Raw genomic sequence first — 20,770 nt, 5'->3', positions numbered from 1 at the left:
AATTCTGACATTAAAAAAAAGGTTGTTGTAATAAAAGAAAATGGTGTTTTCCGTTTGGGGGGAGATCCTGAATCACCAGTATGCCTGAAGCACAGAGCACAGCCCGGCTGGTGGTAGGACGGGTCTGTCACCTGCCCTGTCAGTCGTCTCCAGCATCTTCAACACGGCCAAGATGCCCAGGGCCACATCCCACCGCTCAGCAGTGCAGAGTGGCTTGGTATCATCTGGGCAGGAGCACGGTGAGGCGATGGCCATGTAGGAACAAAAGCTAGTCCTGCTGCAAAGGCATCCCAAGAGCTGGAGCATCTCACATCGCCAGGTCCATCTGACTCCTGCCCACGTACCGAGGCAGCGGGCGAACGGCTGTGCAGGGGGGGAAGGCTATGTTTCTCCCCTAAGGGAAAGCTTGATTCATGCTAAAAGCTCTCCCAGTCTGTCTCTCGGGAGAGGTATCTGCCCGTTCTCGCTGACACCAAGGTTATTTAGCTCCTTCCCAGCGCCCAACCCAATGGCCTCGGCAGTTGGGGCACGTCACGCCTGAGCCGCGGCGGTCCCACGAGGGGCAGAGGGCGTTATGGACAGAGTGATGTACCTCGGATGTTCAGAGTCCCCACATCCCATCGAAAGTTTCACAGCAGGAGAGGAAAGGGAACAAGAGAAGAAGGAAAAATAAATTAAAAAAAAAAATAAAATAAAACAGATGCGTCCCCAGAGACCTGAAAGGCAGGCGGAGAGTAGCCCTGTTTTCGTTGCTGCAGCTCGTTTAAGGACGGCACTTTTCCACACCGCAGTCACATTTCCAGTTCCTTCGCAGACCTACCTGGAGGGACCGAATAATTTGCATCTGTCTTTTCCCAACATTCCACATATTATTTGCATTTATCGTGAAAGGGCGGAGAATAATAGTGCTTAGTGCAAGAAATAAATACATTTAAAAAACAAATAAGTCAGCGCTGCCAGTCAGACAGATGCAAAAGTTGCCAAAATACAGCCTTTCATTATTTTTTCATTCCCACCAGTGCACAAAATACATGAAATATAAAAGAGCGCCTCACATAGATTTCTTCCAGCTGAACGGAGCTTTGACAGTCAAGAACACTGCATTTTGCACATAATAAAATGTGATTTTCCATCAATTGTCCCAGTAATGAAAATGTAGCAGAGAGCACAACCCCTTGAAAGCCAAGAAGGCGAAGCCAAGGGTGAGGCTGAAAGTCGCAAAACCGGGAGCCTCAAGGGAAGAGAAGCGATGGCGGGGGGGGGGGGAGGGAGGAGAACTGGTCCCCTGCCATTCATTTACTTTTCTACCCCCCTCAAAAAAAGGGCTCCCCCTCCTCCCATTCCTGGTGTTTAACGCGAGGTGGAAGGGGGGGGGGGTGGGGGGGGGGAGCAGCCAGGGCAAACCCATCCATCTGGTTCCCATCACAGGGAAGACTGCCCAGGCTGGATCCTGCCAAAGCCTGTCATTAGCAATCAGCGCGAGAGAGAGCATGAGAAAACACAGCGCGGCTAAGACAACAAACCTAATACTTTTTAATACGCTAATCATAACAACAGCACTCAATTCTGGTCCTTATAAAAATATCACGGGAGGCAGATGGGTCATCCTGGTAGCCTCATTTTATCAGAGAAACTAATGTAACAGCCAACGCAAATGTTATTTTCTTCTGCCGCAGTATATCCATCAGCACCTATTAGAAGCATCTACAGGAGTGAAACATGGCAAGGAAGGGTAATTTGGTGAAGCGGGTGTAAAACCTTGCTGCCCATTAATACACTTGGTCTCCTTTTAGCTACAGCACAACACACATGGCGTTTCCATCCTGACGCAGCCGTTATAGCCAAGATGAAGTATTTTATGAAAGCTTGGAGAGATGTCCATCAAACTGCCCGTGTTCTCTTGCCACAGAAGTTCAGCGCAACCCTTCCTGCCTCCCGTAACCTGGCCAGCTGGGTAGAGCAATGCCAGCGTTTCCAAAATGTCCACAAAGAAACTGTCCTTCTTGCATATCATAGAATAGTTTGGGTTGGAAGGCACCTTTAAATGCCATCTAGTCCAACCCCCCTGCCATGATGAGCAGGGACATCTTCAACTAGATCAGGTTGCTCAGAGCCCCGTCCAGCCTGACCTTGAATGTTTCCAGGGATGGGGCCTCCACCACCTCTCCATCATCCTTTAAGATCTATTTCATCACTCTTTCATTTCAGATGACCAGGAAAAAAAAAACAAAAACCAAACAACAAAACCCAAGCCCACATGCAAGTGGTCTATAGCAATACCTCCCAGGGCTGCTGCCGCGGGCAGCGAAGATCTGCAGGGTCACAAGGACCTCACGCTGCTGGACACCACAGGCAGATGAAAGCAGCGCTGCCAGCTGGACTTTTCAGCCACAACTTCCCCCCACTGCCCCCCACGGGAATGTAATCACACACACACCCCTAATTACTGCATGAGAGTGTTTGTTAATTACCTATCTGAAGTAATTAAATCTGACTGGGGTCAAAAGTGAGCTGCCAGTAGGGGACAGAGAGAGGCGGCAAGCTCTAATCCTTTGCTGTTCTCCAAATCTGCCTCCAACCAGACCCCGCAGGAGCTCGTTCTCCTCCCCGCGGGCAGGCTCCTTGCTCAGAGCAGCCATCCAGCTCTCTACGAGCCACATTTTTTCCCCATCACTTTGACAAGAGCTGCCCCTGCTCCACTGGCTCAATCCCGCCGTCCTGGAAGAGCACATAGAATCATAGAATGGTTAGAGTTGGAAGGCACCTTAAAGATCATCCAGTTCCAACCCCTGCCCTGGGCAGGGACACCTCCCACCAGACCAGGTTGCTCCAAGCCCCGTCCAACCTGGCCTTGAACCCCTCCAGGGATGGGGCAGCCACAGCTTCTCTGGGCAACCTGGGCCAGGGTCTCACCACCCTCACAGCAAAGATTTTCTTCCTAATATCCAATCTAAATCTCCCCTCCTTCAGTTTGAAACCGTAACCCCTTGTCCTATGGCTCTACTCCCCGATAGAGTCCCTCCCCATCCTTCCTGTAGGCCCCCTTTAGGTACTGGAAGGGGGTCTACGGTCTCCCTGGAACCTTCTCCAGGCTGAACACCCCCAACTCTCTCAGCCTGTCCATATAGCAGAGGGGCTCCAGCCCTCTGATCATCTTCGTGGTCCTCCTGGCCCCGCTCCAACAGGTCCATGTCCTTCTTGTGCTGAGGACTCCAGAGCTAGACGCAGTACTCCAGGTGGGGTCTCACCAGAGCAGAGTAGAGGGTCATGGGAGCAGGTGAACGCTTTGGGATCTCCCAGAGATCAGCCCCGCATCATGGTGCCTCCCTTGAGCTCCTTGCACCAAAGTAACAGCAACATCGCAACCGACACTTGTACAAAGCTGCCCAGGTTCTTTTTAAAGACCTCCCCTCTCTCCAGTCCCCCGTAGGGGGGAGATGGGATGGAGGATGGACACGGGAAGTGGAGAAGAAACCTGCTTCGGGAAGAACTACCATGTCTCTGCCCAAGGATGACATGGCTCCAGCTCCCTCAGGACTGTCCCCGTGCACCTCGCTGTCACCTGGCTTGCTTCTCTCAAGCTTCCTCCTTTTGTTAGGCTGTTCCCACGCAGATCTAATAATATCCTGAACAGATGAGTGAATCTGAATAACAGCTCTTTCTTCCTCCTTTCAGGAAACTATTTCCCCATTTGTTTCTCTCCTCTCCCTGCTGCGGTATCTCGCTCCAAACTTTAATGACCCATTTAAGAAAGGGAAAGCGTCTTCTAGGAAGGACTATTCCCGGGCTATTCCACGGGCTGCTCAGAAGTGAGATCTCATCATTTATAGTCTCTTCAGTTAAAGAGGAACATTCCAGGCACCAAAGGAAAGCACAGTTAGCCACAGAGATGGAAATGGAGGGGAGATTTTCCTTGTCTTGTTCTCTCTTGCGCGTTTTGCTGTGTTTATTATCCTAGTGCTTTAGAAAGTAAACATCACTGGGAGATCAGAGCTGAGCCCCAGCCTGTCTGCTCCGACTTGCTGATGGATAATCCATGAGAAGCTTCTCAAAATGGCCTTTTCCCCCCCAACTTTGTGGGACAGGGACATTTATGTCTCAGCCCACAATGCTGAAGCTCCACAAGCCTCCAAAGGCTCAGACAGGCATCGGTGCCACAGCCTGGAGTGGGACAGAGTCGACAGCCGGCTGAATGTGAGCCAGCAGTTGTGCCCAGGTAGCCAAGAAGACCAACAGCATCCTGGCCTGTATCGGGAATGGTGTGGCCACCAGGACTGGGGCAGTGACCATCCCCCTGTACTCGGCACTGGTGAGGCCCCACCTCGAGGGCTGTGGCCAGTTTTGGGCCCCTCACCCCCCAAAAAAAAGACACTGAGGTGCTGGAGCGTGTCCAGAGAAGGGCAATGGAGCTGGTGAGGGGTCTGGAGCACAAGTCTGGTGAGGAGCAGCTGAGGGAGCTGGGGGGGTTCAGCCTGGAGAAGAGGAGGCTGAGGGGAGACCTTCTCGCTCTCTGCAGCTCCCTGAAAGGAGGGGGTAGCCACGGGGGGTCGGTCTCTTCTCCCAAGGAACAGGTGATAGGACAAGAGGAAATGGCCTCAAGTTGCTCCACAGGAGGTCTAGATTGGATATTAGGAAAAAATTCTTCACCAAAAGCGTTGTCAAACATTGGCACAGGCTGCCCAGGGCAGTGGTGGAGTCACCATCCCTGGAGGTATTTAAAAGACGTGTAGATGTGGTGCTGAGGGACATGGTTTAGTGGTGGACTTGGCAGTGCTGGGTTAACAGCTGGACTTGATGATCTTAAAGGTCTTTTCCAACCTAAATAATTTGATTCTGTTCTATGCAGGGAGGCAGCACCGCTGGCTGGGAGGGGCCTGAACCGCTGCAGGAATGTGGCCAACGTCAGCCCTTATCCCCGACCCGTCTGTGCTCCATCACACCTCCTGCCCCTCATTCCTGCTCTCCTGGCTTGATACTGCACGCTCCCCTGTGAGGTGGTAAATGGCCACGTGCCGGTTTGACTCCTTCAGGTTGCTCGCTGGATCCCGGGGATCATTCCCCCTCCCAGGAATGAGGTGCACAACTGTGGGACACAAGCAGGAACCAGCCGCGGGCGCAGCATGTCCGAGAGAGCTGGAGAGCAGGACGAGATGGAGAATGGGGACAGACAGCTCTGTGAAAAGCCGGAGGAACAGCTTTGAAGGAAGAAATATGATAGGAATAGAAATTGGATGTTAAAAAAGGGTAAAAAAACCCAAAAACAAAACCAAAGAAGGCTGTGGAAGAGCAACTCAGCTGCTGAAGACCAAGGAGTTAGGATGGGAGAAGCAGCAACCGGGCTACTGCTGATGGACAGGAGTTCAGTTTCTCTCCTACATCTCCCATCATCAGAAGAAGAGGGAAATGGATGGGTCAAAACCCTCAGGAACCAGAACTAGTAAAAATGCATCTTTCTTTTAACCCTTAAAAGCGATGGATCGAGACGGCTTCGCTTCCCTTTCACCATTCTTCTCATCTCCGAAACGGTTTTCCTGCTGCTCTGTAAACTTTTGTTTTAAAATAGCAGACGATACAGCACACAGGGAGCCAGCCTGTTGTTTAGACACAGCCATTCAAACCTAAACAACACAAAGAGGGGGAAAAAAAGCGGAGGGGGAGAGACAGGCAGATGGTGATGAGCTGTTCAGACCGGCACGGCAGCCCGAGCGTTCCTGCAACACGCCGAGGCACCGTTTGCCAGAACTTCGAACTCCCTCGGTTTTTTGGTTTTGTTTTTTTTACAAGCTTAAAAATGCAAACACAAAGTCTCAGTGTGAGGCGGAAAGGTGGGAGCTCAAGTTTCAGCTCAAAACTCCATTCCTAGTGCCGTTGTACATCATGGTCTAAAAATAATGCATCTATATTGAAAAAAATCTGACTTTCTAAACTAAAAAAAAAAACAAATTAATACCATTTTGGAGAGGTAAAAAAGGGAAGAACAGTATAAAATGTGCTTTTTGTCAGTTGATCACGTATGTTTGGTTTTAATTGATTACACATATATCATTTTCACAAAAGTGTGCGCCCAAAATTCACTAAAGCTTCTGAAGGGGAAGGAGTACCTCAATACCGTCGCCTTGTCCTACGTTTGAAAAACAGCTTTGGACAGCTTTTAAATGCATAATGCTTGCTGTTATATATGCTATATACATTATATACGCACTATACTTAACAGGATAGTGCCTAATAGCTGTAAAAAAATACATCCAGGGATATTCACATTAGGAAAAAAAAAAAAAAAGTATTTTTCTTCCCTTTCCCTTGAAATTACTGCAAGCCTGGCTGGGGCAGGTTGCAAGGAGCGGGCAAGTCTGCAGGGACACCGTTCCCACACAACGCCGAGCATCCAGAGCTCCCAGGCCATCCCGGCATCTCCAGCTGTGTCAGGGCAGCCCAGCTGTGATGAACTATCCTCATTAGCGGCGAACTTCTTTGTTTTGATGAGGCAAATGAATAACTACGTTTGCGCCCTAAGTGGGCTATAAATCAGCGAGGCATTTAGCCACTTAGCTTCGCGCTGTCAAATATACTTTTGCAACGGCCAAACACAATCCCGATGATGAATCTACGTGGCTGAAGCTTTCAGACCACCAGTAATTTCTGCCTTAAAACCCTCACGACTAAGAAAGGCAACAGAGACAGGGCAAGACAGATGAAAACAGGGAATAACATAAGTACCAGTGACCTAAAGGGGTGCAGATTTCCCAGAGAATGTGACAAGCGGAGGCAGAATAAAATAAGCTAGAGGTAATACTTTCAATTATAGATGAATATATATATGAATACTTTCATTTCTGCAATTTTGTGTTGTGTGTCAGCAGAAAAGACCAATGCTTACAGTAAATGGTGTAAAACATGGGTTCTATTGAGGCCGAGCCGCAGACCAGATCTGAAAAGGGCTCTGCCTCCGTCCCCGGTTGGGGTGGGACAGACAGCCATCGCCTCTGCTCTGGCTTGACTTGCGTGGGGCTCGTCCCCAGGAACCCCGTCGGGGCCGTAAGTCCCACAGAAACAGAGAGCCACGACAGATCGCTCCTCTCTCCCCTTCTCCTGAGACGATTTTAACCTTAAAAAGAAAAACCCCAAAGGGATCTGAGTGCCAGACCCTGCAGTTTTTAACCAGATGCCAAGGACGTGAGAGCTGCTGCTGATGGCTTTTTCAACATCACCCATACTCACCCCTACAGGGAATGCATTCGCGAGGTCCCCACGCGCTCCACAGACTTCGCTTCCCAGAACTGGCCCCTGGAGTTGGTGAAAACGCAACTGCAAAACCAGTGGGTGCTGGCGGGGATGCGGATCAACCCACGGCTGCCACCCACACTGCCAACACCGGCCCCGGGACCACCGGACACCAGCTTCCTTCCACAGCCTGCTTGCCAGGGGCTTGCCATCCCCTCTTTCCACATGGATGGCCCAACTCCTGACCACTGGTAGAGGAACCCCAACTGGACGACCAGCATGCTTGGGGTGAGCAGGCTCCAGCCAGCACAGAAGACTTTATTTTTATCTTATTTTACCTTATTTTTCTTAGAATCATAGAATTTTTAGGGTTGGAAGGGACCTTAAAGATCATCCAGTTCCAACCCCCTGCCCTGGGCAGGGACACCTCCCACTAGATCAGGTTGCTCAGAGCCCCATCCAACCTGTCCTTAAAAACTTCCAGGGATGGGGCTTCCACCACCTCTCTGGGCAACCGGTTCCAGTGTCTCACCACCCTCATGGTGAAGAACTTCCTCCTAATGTCCAGTCTGAATCGACCCATCTCTAGTTTTAATCCATTCCCTCTAGTCCTACCATTACCCAACAGCTTAAAAAGTCCCTCTCCAGCTTTCTTGTAGGCCCCCTTAAGATACTGGTAGGCCACTATAAGGTCTCCTCGGAGCCTTCTTTTCTCCAGACTGAATAACCCCAACTCTCTCAGTCTGTCCTCACAGGAGAGGTGCTCCAGCCCTCTGATCATCCTTGTGGCCCTTCTCTGACACGTTCCAGCACGTCCATATCTTCCTTGCAGTAGGGGCTCCAGAACTGAACACAGTACTCCAGGTGGGGTCTCATGAGAGTGGAGTAGAGGGGGAGAATCACCTCCCTCGACCTGCTGGCCACACTTCTCCTGGTGCAGCCCAGGATACAATCCTGTTTCCTCCAATGAAACCTGGATTTGCAACATGATCTCAGTCAAGTCATACAGTCTGTAGATGCTCGCTCATCAATTTGGAAAAGGGGGATAACAGCGAGGCTGAAGGGTAGGATGACTTCAGGGCTGTATTTGCTGTATCACAGATGCCCACCCCACTCGCCCTCCCTGTGTTCCCCTCCGTGGGGATGCAATTAGGCAGGCAGCAATCAATCGCTTACGGAAACGCATACTGTCACAGAATTTCCCACTAACGCCAAATTTAGCACAATCACGATGGAGTCCCTTTTTTACTCCCATTTAGAAGTAGAATACCAAAGGGAGCACAAGCGCAGGCCACGCTGCATTCTGCTCACCTCCAAAGGTGACGTGTTATGGGCAATGTCACTAAATAAGCTTGTTCAGGTGGGGACCTATGGATGTCTCCAGCCTCCTGCTCAAAGCAGGGCCAACCCTGACTTCACGTGAAGTTGCATAGGCTTGGTCCGGTTGGGCCTTGAAAAACGCCAAGGACGGACCTTCTAGCGCCCCTCTGGGCAATTTGTCAATACTTAATTATCCTCGTGAAGATTTATTTTATTTTATTTTTTAATACTTGGCCAAAGAATCCCATTCCAGTTTGCAACCACTGTCCCTTGGAGGCTGTCTCCATCTTTTCATTAACTTCCCCACAGGCAGGGGCAGGTTTCTCTCAGGTCCCCCACAAAGCCATCTCTTCTCCAGGCTGAAGAAGCCCCGTCCCTCAGCCTCTCCCGTAGCATGTGCTCCAGGCTCCTGGCCATCAGAAAACCCAGCAATTTGACTGTTTTACATGATGTGCTACTCCTATTTTATAGAAACTAGCATAAATGCTAAAATACACATATGTGAAGCCACAGGTTGAAGATTAGATAGTTTTCTAATAAAACAGCACCGAGCTTACCAGCTGTGCATTTGTCTAAGCCAAAGACAGACAGTAGGGAGCATCCATGGTTTAATAAAAAGGCAAGTCTCCTTCAAGGCAGCAGAGGGAACCTACTTACCATTTTTCACATGCCTCGCTGTCAAATACACATGAATATACATAACTCCTTGAAAACTTAATGCCTTCGATATGAGTCACGCTCCAAAATGCTAGCATGCTTTATACCAGAGGAGACCTCTGATTCACGTACCAAACAGGAGTACAATGATCATTTGATGCAGGTAAATCATTTGTAGCAAGACAAACGTCGTATTAGGAAAACACACGCTGCGGTCCGAGAGACTGTGCTCAGTGCCCAGCACTTGGGGAAAGCCAGAAGAATGATTAGCACCTTCGTATACGTTGATGGGAATCATAGAATGGGTTGGGTTGGAAGGGGCCTTAAAGATCGCCTAGTTCCACCCCCCTGCCCTGGGCAGGGACACCTCCCACCAGACCAGGTTGCTCCAAGCCCCATCCAGCCTGGCCTTGGACACCTCCAGGGATGGGGCAGCCACAGCTTCTCTGGGCAACCTGGGCCAGGGGCTCATCACTTTAATGGCAATAATTAAATATTAGGAGGCCTGAATAAAACTCCCAGGTGAAGGAAGCGCAGGAGGCCTGCCCGGCCAGGCTGGGAGGTGACTGGCAGCCACCCTCCTCCTCGTCTACGGCCACAAGCCACATCCTTGGTCAGAGCCGCACCTTGGGTGCGAGTACTGCACCCAAGCCCAGCTCACGTACGTGGTCAGGTGCCCTGGCAAGTCATTGCTGTATCAGTAGGAAATTCAGCCTCTGCACAAAACGACTTCAGCGCACCCAGGTGAGGTGACACCATCAACAGTGGCCACCCCAATGTCGGCACAAACACAGCACCCTGGCTCATGGACACCAAGTAAAACTCACGGATTCAGCCACCTTTCTGCAATCCGGGAAGATGACACCAAAAGCACCCAGCCAGACTGGTTCGCTGGCTACTCCGCCAGAATCAGAATCAGGATTTCCAACTTGCTCCCCAAGCGAGCTGGAAAGATGAGTTGTCACCATGACAGAGCTGCAGCGAGACATGATGAAATCACCCAGCAAGGCTCCCGTCGACCTCAGGTAAACTCAACCGCACACCGCGACAGGCTCCAAACAAACTTGACAGAGACAAAAATTAATAACTCTACTATTTTGGATGCCAAAAAAAAAGTTATTTCTTGTTCTTTTCCCATATATTTCTGAGGACATCATTTGGAAGCCTATCTTCCTCATCGCTTATTTTTTTCCTATTGGTTATGTTCCAAAGGGAAAAGCATCACACTAATTCAGAACAAGGAGGTATCGGAACAGCCAGTGGGCTGTGCGGACTCTCCATGAGCTATAAAGCTATTGATCTGGAAGACACACACATCTTTCTTCTTTCAGCTGCCATCGATCGCTATTTTTCAAACTCCCCAACACCGAAAAAAAAAAATATCTCCATTACCACTCAGCATGCCAAAGCATACTCGAACTGCTCCGACACGTTACGCTGGAATTAAAACAAAGAGTTTATTCCTGGTTTGTTTTATTTCCTTGCTAAGGTGGCGACTGCTTTAGGATCCTTTGCCGAGAGCGGCCACCCTGTGCTGAGCCCTAATAAAGCGAACATCAAAAGCAGTTGTGTCCTGGAGGGGACCGACGCCGGGGATCCGGTGGAAGCTGCAGGGCTGAGCCGTGCCCAACGAGATGCTATAGATTCTGTACTAACCAGCAGTGAATTAAAACTGTTTGCTGCATTTCCGGGGTCATTCACTAAACAAGATCGGCTTCCCCAGGGTTTAAAGGCTGCTTGATAGCTACTTTCTGCTTGGCTACCCGGTGTATAGGGATTAATGATGATTTAATAGAGAGCTATGATTAATAGCTGCGCCCAACTGCTAAACTGCTGTTAACCGCTATCTATCCCTGTTCCCAAGACCCTCATGGGGGAAGAAGCCAGCTAATCATAAGGGAAGGATTACAAACGGGGAGAGCGTGAGAGGGACGCTGGTGCTGGGACCGTGGGGTGAGCTGCGGTGGGATGAGTCTGCTCTGCCCTGGTGAGGCCACATCTGGAGTGCTGTGTCCAGTGCTGGGCTCCCCGGTTCAAGAAGGACAGGGAACTGCTGGAGAGGGTGCAGCAAAGGGCTGCCAGCAGTTCCCTGTCCTTCTTGAACCGGGGAGCCCAGAACTGGACGATGAGGGGACTGGAACACCTCTGTTACGAAGAAAGGCTGAGGGATTTGGGTCTCTTCAGTCTGGAAAAAAGACGGCTGAGGGGGGATCTTATCAACACTTATAAATCCTTAAAGGGTGGGTGTCAGGAGGATGGGGCCAGGCTCTTTTCAGTGGTGCCCGGGGACAGGACAAGGGGCAATGGGCACAAACTTGAACATAGGAAGTTCCACCTAAACACGAGGAGGAACTTCTTTACCCTGAGGGTGGCAGAGCCCTGGCACAGGCTGCCCAGAGAGGTGGTGGAGTCTCCCAACTCTGGAGACATTCCAAACCCGCCTGGACGCGTTCCTGTGTAACCTGCTCTAGGAGACCCTGCTCTGGCAGGGGGTTGAACTGGGTGATCTCCAGAGGTCCCTTCCAACCCCCACCATTCTGCGATTGTGTGAGTCCCATCCCGCGTGCAAGGGGCCACCAAAAGGCTTTGAGAACAACCCACCGCCCCACGGCTGGGAGAGGGTCCGGACACGGGATCAACAGAGAGACTCCCGCCGGCTCCAGCGTGTTCACGGCACCCTGCCGGAGCCGGGAGCCAGCTACAAAGGGCTGGCAACCAGGGTGCTAATTCATAATGCATCCGTAAACACCTTTATTTTTCTGGAGCTAACATCAACGTCTGGAAGCAGAAAAAACAGTTAGTCCAAACCAAAACTTGGCACAGTGGCCCCGCTTGTGATTGTTTCAGAGCCAGCATGTTCCCAGGCCAGTTAATAGCACCGTGCTCCGCTTAGAAAAAAAAAAAGATTCCACAAAAGTGGAATAAATAGAATAAACAAGGAGGCAGCAGTACCACCAAAACACCAAAGTTAGAGGATTGCAAACGGATTAGGGGTCAACAACACACTATTTCTTTTGCAAAAGACCACCAAAGCACGCGAATTTAGCAGGTATCACAGGCACAGCCTGAGGGGCAGATACTCCCCTCTGCTCTGATCCCGTCGAGCTTCTGGTGGAGACTTCACCAGCCTGGGAAATAACCCTTTCAGGAGGCGGCAGGCACATGTGGGACAGGGTCCAAGAAGCAAGCAACAGGAGCCAAAGGGCATCTGGAAACATGATCGATAGGTAAAAGCTCAGAAGGTTACGGAGGTGGCGAATACCTCCTGAGAATATACAGTGCTGAGACCAGATAACTGTATGAAAAGGACGGGTCATCGGTTGCTCTACTGCATGAAGACACACCAAACCCTGCTCTACGCCTAATAAGTTTCGAGGATGTTATGAAAAAATCTTTCTGACTACATGGAGAGTCAAGGCCTGGCACAGGATTTGTTGCCGGGTTGTGAAATCACCCTCATCAGAGGTTTTGAAGATAAGCATCTATCCTTCTTGGGGGCAAGGAGATGGATTAGAAGATACCTTGAAGTCCCTTCTGGCCCTGGATTTCTAAAAGCACTCCAGTTCCACTGGTATGCCCTTTCTTGTCAGATTATTAGCCTTGGAAAAAAAAAATAAAAAAATCTCACCCTTCATTTTGTTCTGTGGTGCCCATTCTCATTTTCTCCCTTCTTTTTTTATTATTTTATTGAGTCATCAGACCATACCTCTGCATCAAACCTCAGTTCTTGTGCTCGTACGTATAATGGACATGGTGGATACAGAAAACATCAGCCCTGGCAGCTTTATAACAAAATACACTAAATCCCTCCATGGCAGCTTACCCTCGAGTTTTACACAACACCCACAGATACCAGCTTATCAAAAATAAATAGCGAATTTTGCTGAGCAGCGGAAAGAAAGTCAGAGGTGAGGGGCAGCAGCGGATAATTGAAAGATTTAAAACAAATATGTAATAGTCAGATCTGTTTCCTGGTTCCAGAGGTAAAGGAATTTCCTGTTTCCAGAACTGGCTATTTAAAGAAAATCCTGACAACAGAGGGTTTGGGGCTGGGTTTTAGGGTTTTTTTTTCCTAATAATGCCAAATAAAATAAATTAACAGTGTTCCCGAGCACATTCTTTGGAGAGGAGTGGCCCGTGGTTTGCGAGCTGTGCAGATCACCGGGATCAGCGAGCTCAGCCCAGCAATGGAGGAGGAAAAAGAGGAGGAGGAGGAGGAGGAAGAGGAAGGCTTAGCAAGCACCTGCAACCTCTGCACCGGCCTCTTCTTCCAGCCCATGCCATAAACACCGAGGTCAATCCAGACTGGCCAGTAGGTCCACGGGACCCAGCAAAAGGGCCGCCCTACAGCCAGCTCCGAATCTCAGCCCCTGCAATTCCTCAGCGAAATAACCGAAAACTTCTTTTCCCCAAGCATGAAGCTGGATGCTTTTCATTCCACCTGGTTTTACAGACTACTCAGTCAAGGGGGGGGGGGGGGCGGGGGGGCGGGAATGAAAAAGAAAAGAAATCCTAGATTGCTGCTCACTTGCGGAGTATTTCTGTCATGTTGTCATTTTAGTTTTCATCTCCGCTCCAGGGCAGCTCAACCAGGTTTCAAAAAAAAAATACAATAAAAAAAAAAAAAAAAAAAGGGTGGGGGGAATCTCTTCAGTTCACAATATAGCAGTTGAATGTATGCAAACTGCTGCAGCGTAACATTTAGCAAGGCACTACAGGGAGAGAACCGTGCGCTCGCCCTGCTCACTTGCAAAGCGACTGAAAGGTTCAGCCCTGCTGAGAACTGCAGGAGAGCCCTGACCCCCTCGCCATGAAAAAAGAGGCCTGAAATTGGAAGTACGCCCGTATTGTATACTCTGCACTTTGAAAACTTGAACATTTCATAAACTTTGCGTAGTTAGAATTGCTTGCACTTTTTTCTTTTTTTTCTTTTTTTTCTTTTTTTTTTTTGGTTAAGAAAAAGAAAAGTTACATTTGCAGGTTTTCAGCACTTACGGAACAAAACTCTGTCCAGGTTGGTCCTGAGGAAGAATCATAGAATGGTTTGGGTTGGAAGGGACCTTAAAGATCACCTAGTTCCACCCCCTGCCCTGGGCAGGGACACCTCCCACCAGCCCAGGTTGCTCCAAGCCCCGTCCAGCCTGGCCTTGAACCCCTCCAGGGATGGGGCAGCCACAGCTTCTCTGGGCAACCTGGGCCAGGGGCTCACCACCCTCACAGCAAAGAATTTCTTCCTCAGATCTCATCTAAATCTCCCCTCTTACAGTTTAAAACTGTTACTCCCCACCCTATGGCTCCCCTCCCTGATCCAAAGTCCCTCCCCAGCTTTCCTGGAGCCCCTTTAGGGACTGGAAGGGGCTCCAAGGTCTCCCTGGAGCCTTCTCTTCTCCAGGCTGAACCCCCCCAGCTCTCTCAGCCTGTCCTCCCAGCAGAGGGGCTCCAGCCCTCCCAGCATCCCCGGGGCCTCCTCTGGCCCCGCTCCAACAGCTCCGTGTCCTTCTGATGTTGGTGCCCCAGAGCTGGAGGCAGCACTGCAGGGGGGTCTCCCCCGAGCGGAGCAGAGGGGCAGAATCCCCCCCTCGCCCTGCTGCCCACGCTGCTGGGGATGCAGCCCAGGCTGCGGGGGGTCTCTGGGCTGTGAGCGCACGTTGCCAGCTCACGTCCAGCTTTTCACCCCCCAGCACCCCCAAGTCCTTCTCGGCAGGGCTGTTCTCCATCCCTCCATCCCCAGCCTGTGCTGATACCAGGGGTTATCCCGACCCAGGGGCAGGACCCTGCACTTGGCCTTGTTGAACCTCATGAGGTTCCCATGGTCCCACTTCTCCAGCCTGCCCAGGTCCCTCTGGATGGCATCCCATCCCTCAGGCCTGTCACCGCACCGCTCCGCTGGGTGCCATGGGCAAACTTGCTGAGGGCGCACTCAGTCCCACTGTTGACGATGATACTAAACAGAACAGAAGCAAGGCAGCCTGTGACCAGCCTTCTCCCTCCTACCCTCCAGGGGCTTTGCTCTTCCATATCTAAAATGACATGGGGCTCACAGCTGCACAGCGCTAGCCTTCGTCTTGAGCAAGAGGCCTGAAGCACAGATGTCAGTGCTCTGCAATCATCCTGATGTAGAAGCAGAGAGCAGAGCTCGAGAAGTTCCACCAGTCTTTATAACTCAAGAATTTCCCCACGCTCCTCTTATTCCTGACTCCACAGGAACACACGGATGACTTACCCATCTGCCAATCACATAAAGCACGTTTAAGTTGGCACAAATTTGGGGGAAAGGAGGTGAAGGGAGTTGGACAGGAGTGCCACTACCCTTCGGCTCCCTTGCATCACTCCTGTGACTACGGGAACTAGAAAGATTTGTTATGGGGAAACGCGAGGGGCGTCCAAACCCAAACAAGGGAGCAGGAGGTGAAGACAAATGGGTACAGGACAGGGGCTAACGCTTCCCCACTTCACGGGACGCAGGGCTACAAGTAGTGCTGGTTTGGCAACAGCCAGTTTGGATGGGAGCAATATTAAAAAAAAAAAAAATGCTGCTTCAGATTTTTGCAACATTGAAATGAAACATTATTTTGTTATTGATATTATCTCATCTGTGAAATATTTGGGGCATTTGCGTTAATGCCCAGATAAGCGCCAAAGGGATTGGAAAACCAGATTTCCTGCCATTTTGCACAGAGAAACAGATGCTGAACGGAAACTTCCCTGCTCACCCCAGCTGCCAAAACCCAAACTGCCTATTGCAAAAAAACTGTTCCATTATTCCTGGACATTTTTTCCACCTGTTTCCTGGTAGGTAATGACATCCAGTGGCAGGGAAACAGCAGTGTTTAAGGGTCACAGTGACAGCACTATCCGTATGAATCGGTGCAAAATCTCTCCTCCAGCTCCATTCCCACAGGGGTGCTTTCATCCCATCACACTCCCCATTTGGTTTTCTGTGCACCAGCGAAAGCCGTCCTCAGCACGAGCAGTCTGCAAGGGATGGCCTTCCTGCGGCCGGCACCATGGAGGGTTCACATGAAGATCAGCAAAATGGCCTTACGGCAACACCGGCTTGCCGAACCTGCTCAGAGGCGGCCCATCCATGTGATGGACAACCTGAGTGGCTGTCCCAGGCAGCCCCAAACATGGAAGCTCCTGGGTTGAGGTGAAACTCCCGCTCCAGCATCCTTCACAGCCCAGCACTTTTTCTGGACAGGACTTTCAGAGAGGGCCAAGCACAACCAGGCTTAGGAGACTCACAAAGAACTTCCCACAGTGGCACTTGATTTTCTTTCCCCAAGTTAAGACAACTTCTTGCTGCCAGCAGCTATCACAGGGCTTAGCTAGAGTTATAAAGAGGTTGTGTCCATCCAACTACACAGGAGCTGCAAACGTTATTGCACGAGATTCATGGAGACATTGGTGTTTGCCATACGATGCCATAGGACTTCCAGCGTGCAACCATTCCCGGGATCTCAGGGCCCGAAAAGGCGGTGAGCTTGGGATGTGTTTGAACAGCTCCAAACCATTACAGATGCTACAAGGCAAATTCTCACCTCCTCGCTCGTTCTCCCTGTAGAGGAATACCGAGCGGGCCACGTCGAGCCCCTCACAGCATCAGCGATAGCCATGCGAGACGTTCTCTACCAGAGAAGGATCAAAGCTGCCTCCAGAGTATGTGTCCCTCAGAAAAAGCGTAGACACTGCAGGATCATGCCCAAAAGTCAGGATAATACATCACAAGGAGCTGTAAGTTATTCGGTGATGTGAAGCACCAAACCCCCAAGACCTGCAGTCATTCGGGAAGTCTGGTAGAAGGCAAGATCAGCTCCAATTTCAAAAGCAGCAGAACAAGTGCAAGCTTGACAGCAAGCCTTCTGCGGCTCCTGACCTTCGGAAAATACTGGAAAAGGCATTAAGCAGGGAAAAAAAAATAAAAATGAAAGAAATTATTAAAAAAAACCCAAATAGTACATGCCTAGACTGCCTCTACCCTACCATTTTACAGCTGAGCACTTCCCAACATACCTCTCCCATGAGGTGGAGGTGGCTAGCAGGGCCAAGAAAGGAGGGCTCCTGAGGCCAGCCACTAATGACCTAAGTGACATGACTAATGAGAGCAGGCATCAGTGAGCCTCGCTTCCTACACCCACCATCATCACTGCTAACACCAGCGGGAAGCATCTGCCAAGAAACATCTGGTCTAGACCACAGGAGGGCATGGAGCTGCCCACCAGCTGGGGACGCGGTGGCCGATGCTTTCGGTCCCAGTTCTCGCTCACTCCACCAGACTGCGACACCTTGCTTCATTGGGAGAAGCATATCCAGAGGAACCAGACGTGATAATGTCTTTTCAGTGTCAAAAGAATAGACGGGAGCGAGTTCATCCACTTTCTTGGCATACAAACCGTGTCCCACACAACACAAATGAGGACATCGGGTATTAAATTGAGGGCTGGTTGAATGGGAGTTTTTCAGTGTGGGATGCTGCAGGGTTTTCCTCCCTCACCATGAACAACACCAATGGCCTGGATCCTGCATATTTCTGGCTTTCTGCACTGTGATTTTATCCTACGGTGCCTTCAGCCTGAATTAGAAAGACACCTTGCACACCAAGAAATTATTTAACTAATATTGAGAAACAAGTTCTGGGGTTGGGTTTTAAGCATAACTTAAAAAAAAAAAAAAATAAAAATCACTGTGTGTAGGCTGGGTGCTTGAAAAAGTTATTGCGAGATCCTGCATGAGCATAGGGAGGCTCTACAGAGAGACTCGGATAGATCGGATCGATGGGCCAACGCTAACAGAATGAGGTTCAACAAGGCCAAGTGCCGAGTCCTGCACTTGGGCCACAACAACCCCATGCATCGCTACAGGCTTGGGGCAGTGTGGCTGGAGAGCTGCCTGGCAGAAAAGGACCTGAGGGTTCTAATTGACACGCAGCTGAACATGAGCCAGCAGTGTGCCCAGGTGGCCAAGAAAGCCAATGGCATCCTGGCTTGTATTAGAAATAGTGTGACCAGCAGAAGGAGGGAGGTGATTGTCCCCCTGTACTCACCACTGGTGAGGCCACACCTGGAGTATTGTGTCCAGTTCTGGGCACCTCAATAGAGTTGTGTCTGGTTTTGGGCACCTCAATAGAGAATAAATCTGATGAGGAGCGATGGAAGGAGCTGGGACTGTTTAGTTTGAGGAAGAGGAGGCTGAGGGGAGACCTCATCGCTCTCTACAACTACTTGAAAGGACATTGTAGAGAGGTTGGTGCTGGTCTCTTCTCACAGGTCATTAGCGATAGAACAAGAGGGAATGGGTTCGAGCTGCAGCAGGGTAGGTTTAGGCTGGACATTAGGAAGAAATTCTTCCCAGAAAGAGTGGTCAGACACTGGAATAGGCTGCCCAGGGAGGTGGTGGAGTCACCATCCCTGGATGTGTTTAAGACTCGTTTAGATGTGGTGTTAAGGGATATGGTGTAGGGGAGAACTTTGTAGAGTGGAGATGATGGTTGGACTTGATGATCCCAAGGGTCTTTTCCAACCTAAATGATTCTATGATTCTCTAACACCATTCCTGCAAAAACCTTTGTTATCATCATGAATTACTTGGTGCACAAATAATTCTCCAAAGCTCTGCAGACCATATTCATTAGCAGAATCCAGATCAAAGTTACTCAGGCTGTTCAGGTAAACAAGTAATTGCTTATGGTGTCAAAACCAAAACCACGTATGGGGTCACTTTCCCCTTGTTCTTTTACAGCTAAAGCAATTTCATGATATGTACTTAAATTTTTAAGTGCTGTCGAGATACCATGTACATCTAAAAACTTCCATTTCACATCAACGCTGTGGAGGACAGTCAGCTGGAAGAGACACCAGCAGTGACACGGGGAGGGAGGAGGGGAGAAGGCGGCTTATACACGCAGGAAAGAAAAATAGCATCAGCATCATCTCCATGCAACAGGAAAGCAAAACAGCAACGAAACGGGAAAAGGAGAAAAACGGGGGGAGAAAGCAAATAATATGTCAGGTGGGTGACACTACGCAGGAAAATGGCTGGACTGAAACTAGCTCGCAGACATCAGGAATACTCTGATACGGAGGTTTTTCTCAGACCACATCAATGAATTTATAATTCACCTACCTAAAGGAGAAATCAGGGCTCTCCATTTTATCTGAAGCAGGTAACTTTGTTAGTGGGAGATGCACTGGATGAGCACAATGAAATCATATAAAAGATGTAAGGCAACAGGACAAAAACGTGAGAGTGAAGATTTCATCAGCTGCTGGCTGTCTAAGCACCTACAGGCTTTTAAAAGGTAGGGGGACTCTGGACTATTTATACTTAATATTCATTTTACCTAACTGTGCTGTCATGTTTATATCTATGCAAACCTTCTGGACCGCTATCAGCTCCCCAGACTGTTTCATAGACCGACATCTGACTCCGCGATCAGATTTCTCCTCGAAGCCGTGATAAAAATTACGTGGCTTTGAAGATGAGCTCCAAACCTCTTCCAATGACCCCGTTGACTGCCTGCCACTTTCAGGCCCAGCAGCCTCAGAGTCCGGAGACTGAGGAATCGCTAATAACAACAGGTTTTGCACCTTGAAACTGCCTCCTCCTACACGCAGTTTCTACAGCGAGACCAGGACGCACCACATACTCCTGAAATCCAAGGCATAAGCCTTTGCCCGTAGGCTTGGGACAGTTGATGTAATCCTACAGCACAATTCTTGGTACAATTGCTCCATATTACCCTTTTTCTAAGCTACTGGTTTATTTGCGGGGTTTAAACGTTTACTTTTAAATGGAAAGATTTAAAATATACACGTAATATCTCATATACATACAATATCCCTACCTCTCCTCAGAAGACCACGACACACCAGGACAGCACGCACGCTACTATCCGCGCTCCAGTTTAGCCTGCCTCCAAAATTCCAAAGTCCCTTCCAAAGCAGATTCCTCCCATGTTAAGTTTAATCCTGTAAAAAGCAGTAGCGACACGCTATCCGTGTTCACAGAGCGTGTCTTTGGACCCCAAATCTGAAGGGTCATCCATCAGCCGTTCGTTAGGGAAAGCGAAATCACTATTCCCATTGATCCCGTAGGATTTGGGACTCTGCTACGGCTTGAGCCAACCCCACAAAGCAACTTCTCGGTGCTGACAGACGTGGATTTCACCGCATACCTATGACAGCGGTTCACAGGGATTGGCTGGTTTGACTCACTTCTGCTCTTTGGAAATATTAAATACAGCTTCGAATTCTCTAGGAAGCCGCCGGGAACTCAGGCTCCCTGCTCAGAAGAGGAAAAAATTGCTTTATGCAGGTTGGAAACACGCTTTCTCCCCCAGAAGTTTTCACTCCCTTCTCACCGCCCTCACCCTTAGAAGTGGCCGCGTGGCTAATGCCAGCTGTATGTGTCAGTGCTGCGGGTGACGGCCCAGCCGGCCAGAGTGGCCACCAACTGCCCGGGTGCTGCCCAGACAGACGTGGGAAGTCCCGGTTTCCCAATCCCGGGTGTTCCCACGGCACGGACACACAAATCGAGTACACGCAATAAGCCCAGTAATTAAATGGCAAGCCCA

General features: G+C 49.9%; 2 protein-coding genes across 2 annotated transcripts in view; both read right to left on the bottom strand.

The window, feature by feature from the left end:
• The window catches only part of STOX2 (storkhead box 2), a 151,850-nt gene that overhangs the window by 104,123 nt on the left and 26,957 nt on the right, over nucleotides 1–20,770 (bottom strand). The gene's annotated exons all lie outside the window — the stretch shown is intronic.
• LOC128909860 (storkhead-box protein 1-like) overlaps nucleotides 14,954–20,770 on the bottom strand; it is a 32,467-nt gene continuing 26,650 nt past the window's right edge. The window contains exon 2 of the mRNA XM_054202196.1: nucleotides 14,954–17,086. Coding sequence (XP_054058171.1) covers nucleotides 16,938–17,086 — 149 coding nt within the window. The 3' untranslated portion in view covers nucleotides 14,954–16,937. The remainder of the gene's footprint in view (nucleotides 17,087–20,770) is intronic.

The sequence above is a fragment of the Rissa tridactyla genome, chromosome 5 (genome assembly GCF_028500815.1).
Source record: "Rissa tridactyla isolate bRisTri1 chromosome 5, bRisTri1.patW.cur.20221130, whole genome shotgun sequence".
Classification (NCBI taxonomy): domain Eukaryota; kingdom Metazoa; phylum Chordata; class Aves; order Charadriiformes; family Laridae; genus Rissa; species Rissa tridactyla.
Note: the sequence above shows the minus strand (reverse complement) of the source record. Positions and strands in the feature narration are given on the sequence as shown.